Genomic DNA, 6,000 nt, shown 5'->3' on the forward strand with positions numbered 1-6,000 from the left:
ATATTGTAAATGTGCAATTTTAACACGATGAAAAGTGGGTGCAAAATGACCTTAGTAGTCGTCATGCCCAACGCCAGTCATCATAATCGACACGATGAAAAGGATGGCATGATGACCGATGTGCTATGGAGACGGGCGTGAAATGATAGCAAACATGACTTATGCAAATTCAGCGTAACGACCTGTGTGACGTGTCTGACTGACCCCGTGACAGTGTAATGGTCCGTGTGACGTGTCTGATTGACCCCATGACAGCGTAATGACCTGTGTGACGTGTCTGATTGACCCCATGACAGCGTAATGACCTGTGTGACGTGTCTGACTGACCCCGTGACAGTGTAATGACCTGTGTGACGTGTCTGACTGGCCCTATGATAGCGTAATGACCTGTGTGACGTGTCTGGCTGAATCCATGACAGCGTAATGACCTGTGTGACGTGTCTGACTGACCCCATGACAACGTAATGACCTGTGTGACGTGTCTGACTGGCCCTATGATAGCGTAATGACCTGTGTGACGTGTCTGGCTGAATCCATGACAGCGTAATGACCTGTGTGACGTGCCTGAGTAGCCCCATGACAGCGTAATGACCCGCGTGACGTGTTTGACTGACTCCATGACACGTCCGACGCGCGTGACGGGACGTTTCCGGGCCGTCTGCAGGAGCACTACACGGACCTGGTGCGCCGCTACATGCGCTGGCAGTACGGCGAGGAGAACACGCGGCTCCTGTTCCCCAAGATGCTGCACCGGCTCACCGACCTGCGGACACTCACCGAAGCACACAACATGCACACGTGAGCCGTTGCCCGGCGCCCGGCGTCCCACCACTGCGCCCTGCCCCGCACCTCCATCACCGTGCCCTGGCCCAAGTTTTCCAGTCGCTGCACCTCGTTCTCAGTTCGTTTTACCTCGCTCGTCAGAGTAGTCCTGGCTCCTGCGCACCCGCGTCATACATTCTTACGATCCTGCTCTCCTTCCGTTCGCCGCTCTCACCGTCTCGCGCGCACCATATACTGTTGCATGTGTTCCTTCTCCCTCTCACGACCTCAAAGAGCGATGAAATCGTGCTGCACCCGCGCTCTCCCTCGCGACCCTCTGACCCTCCTTGAGCCAGACCACGTCTCGCCCTCGACTGTCGCGCGTCGGTGGCCCCCGCCCCCCGCCGCCAAACCAGCGGCCTCTGAAAGCCGGCCGGTCACTAGCGGCAGCGATGACGGCCGCCACTTCCTCGTGAGGGCGTTAGCGCGACGATGGCCCGCTGCCCGCGGCGCCGGTCATCGTCGGGCTGTTTAGCGAGTCCTGGAGTGGTTGTGTGCATTAGTGTTGCGACTCTCGAAGAAAAGCAGGCAAGAGGAAGCTCCCACGGGAGAAAATCCTGGAATCAATGTCTGACCCCCCTGTGTCGCCATCACTGGTGGAAAATGTCTCGCGGACGAAATGGCATTGGAACTTCTCGATCCAGCTTCTGGCTCTGTCACTTTCGCTGCCTTTTCCACAGGGTCAACTTTCCCCGCTTGGACATGGACAGGGTGGTCGATAAGCTACGCATGATGGATCTGAACCCGTACCCGATGTACCCTGACTTCCTCGTGCCCGAGCGGGAGCACGGGCCGCCGCAGCGCCACCACAGCGATATGGGGGGCAGGTGAGGGAGCAAGAGCAGTGGGTGCTGGCGGAGTGTAGTGATGGAATGGGAGGAAAGGGAGGGAGGGTTACGACGAAAAAACAGGAAGGTGAAGAAGGGGGATTGTAATTGGGATGAATTGATGGGGATGAAAGGAAGCAGCAGAGTGGAGATTAAAATGAAGAAGATGAGCTTTAGTGCTAAGTGTGAAATATGTGGTGTATAGTGAGGGAATGGTTCGAGAGAGGGGAGATGAAGTGTGAGGTATAAAGAGGGGGGCAGGCAATCATGTGTAACAATGGCGGGGTGACGAGTGTAAACAAGTGTAACGAGTGTAACAACGAGTGTAACAACAAAAATGGAGAAAGGTAGGTGCAGAGGTAAGGTAGTGTGTTTGGGGAGGTAAGCGAGGATGGAAGTGAGATGAAGTCCCATCATGAGCTGACATGCGGGGGAGACGAGAGGTGAGGGAAGTAGGGATGGAACGGGAATGAACTTAGAAACAGTGGGGTGCAGTGACGAAATGAGTGAGATTATGTGCATTATGGCGGCCAGATGACAGGCCCTGACCCCGTCACAGTGGCCAGATCACACGCCCTCACCTCATCACAGCGGCCAGATCACACGCCCTCACCCCCGTCACGGCGGACATATCACAAGCCCTGACCCCGTCACAGCGGCCAGATCACACGCCTCACCCCATCGCAGCGGCCAGATCACACGCCTCACCTCATCACAGCGGCCAGATCACGCGCCTCACCTCCGTCACAGTGGCCAGATCACACGCCTCACCCCGTCACAGCGGCCAGATCACACGCCTCACCCCGCCACGGCGGCCAGATCACACGCATCAGCCCATCACGGCGCCCAGGTGACGTGCCGACCCTGTGCCAGGACGGAAGTGCGGCAGGAGCGGCGGCCGGCGCAGCGGTCTATGAGCCTGTCCGACTACCCGGCCGGCTTCGGGCGCGCCCAGTCTGAACCTCAGGGCGCCGAGGCCGCGCCCTTCCAGCAGCAGCCGTTCCTGGGCTACGCCGAGGGCTACGGCAACACGCGGGCGTGCTCCTTCGGGCGCGAGCCCCAGCAGCAGTGGATGCCGGGGTCAGTAGGGCCCGGCAGCGGGCGCGCCATGCCCTGGTGGCGGGCGCGTGACGCGACACGGAGCGGGGAATACGCGATGGAAGTGAGACTGGGCAATGGGCATGCTACTCGGCGTGGTACGGGATCTAAGATGGCTGGGGAAATGAGCACCCCAACTACCTGAAAATTTAACATCAGCCCTTTGGGTGTTTGGCCGGAAAAATAGCATAATTAGCTATCACCCCCCCCCCCCACCCCCACACCCACACCCACACCCACCCTACCTCACCCCCTCCTCCCAGTTTGGTGGCCTGCTATTGCCTTTTCTCTGTAGCGTCTGAAGAGCCATTGCAGCTCGCGAGTCGGCTCCCCACAGTAAGTTAACATTAGAATATCGGCACATCGAAGGGAGAGACCGTCCAAAGCGTGCCCTTTGCATTCCGTTGTTATACACACCTACCAAATAGCAGTGGGTTGCTGAGAGGCGAGTGCGAAGGCTTTGCGTCGCAGACCGCTGCAGCATGGGGTGGCTTCCGGTCAGCGAAGTGGCGGCGTGTGTTTGAGGGTCAGTGGCGGCCGTTGTCAGGTATCAGGACGTGGCGGGGCGGGTTTGAGGGTCAGTGGCGGCCGTTGTCAGGTATCAGGACGTGGTAGCGCCTGTTTGATGGTCGCTGGCGGCCGTTTTCAGGTACCAGGAGCCAACGCCCGGAGTGCTACCGATGTGGACCGACGGGCACCGGGGGCAGCCGACCCCGTCCGGCGGCGCCGCCAGCTTCGGCGCGCCCGTCGTCGACCCTGACCTGGACGACATTCTGGGTAAGCCCGAGGCAAGAGCCTGGCTCGCGCAAACGCCGTTCGTCTGGAGCGATAGGAACGTCCGTATCACGGGTGTCATTTGCCCAGGGGAATGGGGCTAGGGATTGTGGGTGTGAATAGACAGAGGCATACACTTAAAGCACCTCCAACTGCATCGGTGGAGCCACTCTTGTGGCAACTGTAACAGGGCCAATCTCATCAGCACTAGCTCAAGCAGGGATCTTTACCCGAGGTGATGTAATTTAGTTGGCAGAACCATGCTAAGCCAAGGGAATGAATCCCAAAGATTGCGCGTCAACTCCGAACGACTGCCACGTTCTTCCCATTAGCTGTCATAAAGACGTGTCGGCGAGACGTGTTGTACCGCCATGCGTTTCCCCTTTTGGACGCATCACCCCCGTACGGAAACAAAGACAAATGGCGCAGACTGGCTGCTGGCAGGGTTTGGCGCCAAGGGGCGCGAGGAGAAGCGGATGAAAACCGAGCCACCCTCGCCGATGATGTCACCGCAGATGCGGCCCTGCGCAAATGACGTCACCGCAGATGCGGCCCGCGCAAATGACGTCACCGCAGGTGCGGCCCACGCAAATGACGTCACCGCTGGCACACCAAGTGCCGCCGGTGCTGGCGACCAGTGCGGCGGCCAGCTACCCGTCCGCTGGGCAGCAGGTGCTCGCTGGCAGAACGCTGCGGCTGGCCCAGCAGCCGCCGCAGCAGTTCCAGGGCTACTGCGACCAGCGCGGCTACGAGCGGGTGCTGACACACCACTTTCCGCCGGCTGACTACCACGTGACCTACTCCCGGCAGGAGTGAGTGGCGCGCCGCCAGCGCCGCGTTCGCCTTTGATGTCGACCGAAATCAAAGCTACAGGGTCTTTGTGTGATATATAATTAACCTGTGCAGTGTTCACGTGCGCTTTGAGTGTGCCACCGAGAGCCCTGGCGCCCCCCGACGCCCGCGCCGGCGTCTGGCGGCTCTGTGCGCAGCCGGGAGCCCTGGCGCCTGCCGACGCCCTGCGCCGGCGTCTGGCGGCTCTGTGCGCAGCCGGGAGCCCTGGCGCCTCCCGACGCCCGCGCCGGCGTCTGGCGGCTCTGTGCGCAGCCGGGAGCCCTGGCGCCTCCCGACGCCCACGCCGGCGTCTGGCGAATCTGTGCGCAGCCGGGAGCCCTGGCGCCCCCGACGCCCGCGCCGGCGTCTGGCGGCTCTGTGCGCAGGGACACCACGAGTGCAATGCAGTATGTTAAGCTGCCCGGGCGACGGGCGACGGGCAGCGAGCGACAGGCAGCGAGCGACGGCGGTAGGCGTGCCGCCGCTGATGGCTGTCCTTACTCGTCGGCGACGGCCAGGACACGTGCCGTGGCCGGCCAGTGGCGCTCTAGCTCTCGTCCAGTGGGCTTGATGGGGGGATATGTGGAGAGACAGGGACGGTGAGGGGAGGAGGGCGTGGCTGACGGGAGTCGACTGGCGGCTGGCGCTTCTATTTTGACAAGCGACCTGCGGGGGCGCGGGGGCACGGGAGCGGCGGGAGCCCGGGGGCTTTGGCGGAGGGGGGGGGGGGGGGAGTCCGGACAATTAAACAGCCCGATGGCGGTTGTGCATTAGTGATAGCGAATTGGCTGAGGTTTGAGTGTAACGTACCAATGCGGTGGGGACTCTGTGTCTTCGGCTTGGCGCTTGACTGTATTTGCACGTGCCTAAGGTGTAGTTTGCAGAAAATAGTTTGTATTTGCATCACGATAAAATGTCGCTCAGCGTTGTCACTTGTTGCCGGTTTGTCAGTCCGTTCAACCAGCACCTTCTCAATTCCCCTCCCCCCCCCCCCCAGATGCACCCTTGCCCCTGCATGACTGGGAGCACATGGCGCGCATGCGCAATACTCGCTAAGCTCCTTGCTCAGCGCCATCGCACAAGACGTTGCGATGGCGCCCGGCCTTGAGGTGCAACAACCATGTGAGGCGGGAAGAGGTTGCCTCCCCCTCCCCCACGTCCCTTCGTCCGCTACGCACTGCTCTGGGGCCATGGAACCCCGGCTGTGCTGTGACTGAGCGTTCGCTACAAGGTGGCGACCCCTCCGTCGTCCGGTCATCTCACACAGTTCGCGGCGGCGCACCATTCTCCAGTTTGTGGAAGGTCTGCGACTGTCCGCCCTCGCGGTCAGTACTCCACTCCTCGGTGGCGCTGGAGAGATATTCAGTCTCAGGTTCCGGGCGCAGAGTCCAGGAATTCCGGAGGCACGAGTGACAAGGTGGAAGAGATGGGTTGAGATAGACCTCTGAGGCAGATGTGCGGAGGCTCCGAGGCGGCAGAGTCCGGAGGCTCCGAGGCGGCAGAGTCCGGAGGCTCCGAGGCGGCAGAGTCCGGAGGCTCCGAGGCGGCAGAGTCCGCAGGCTCCGAGGCGGCAGAGTCCGGAGGCCCCCGGGACCGACGGCTGGTGTCTCCGAGACATTGTTCCCGCTGGCACAGCCGGCTGGTTGTG

At 61.2% G+C, this 6,000-nt stretch overlaps 1 protein-coding gene across 1 annotated transcript in view; it reads left to right on the forward strand.

Annotated features, from left to right (window-relative positions):
- LOC119095966 (vitamin D3 receptor) overlaps positions 1-4,518 on the forward strand; it is a 142,024-nt gene extending 137,506 nt beyond the window's left edge. Inside the window, exons 8-12 of the mRNA XM_037218828.1 lie at positions 665-798; positions 1,503-1,649; positions 2,523-2,729; positions 3,397-3,524; positions 3,951-4,518. Coding sequence (XP_037074723.1) covers positions 665-798; positions 1,503-1,649; positions 2,523-2,729; positions 3,397-3,524; positions 3,951-4,306 — 972 coding nt within the window. The 3' untranslated portion in view covers positions 4,307-4,518. The remainder of the gene's footprint in view (positions 1-664; positions 799-1,502; positions 1,650-2,522; positions 2,730-3,396; positions 3,525-3,950) is intronic.
- Positions 4,519-6,000: the final 1,482 nt, after the last annotated feature.

This window comes from Pollicipes pollicipes, unplaced genomic scaffold (assembly GCF_011947565.3).
Source record: "Pollicipes pollicipes isolate AB1234 unplaced genomic scaffold, Ppol_2.1 Scaffold_4219;HRSCAF=4965_pilon_pilon_pilon, whole genome shotgun sequence".
Taxonomy (NCBI): Eukaryota; Metazoa; Arthropoda; class Thecostraca; order Pollicipedomorpha; family Pollicipedidae; genus Pollicipes; species Pollicipes pollicipes.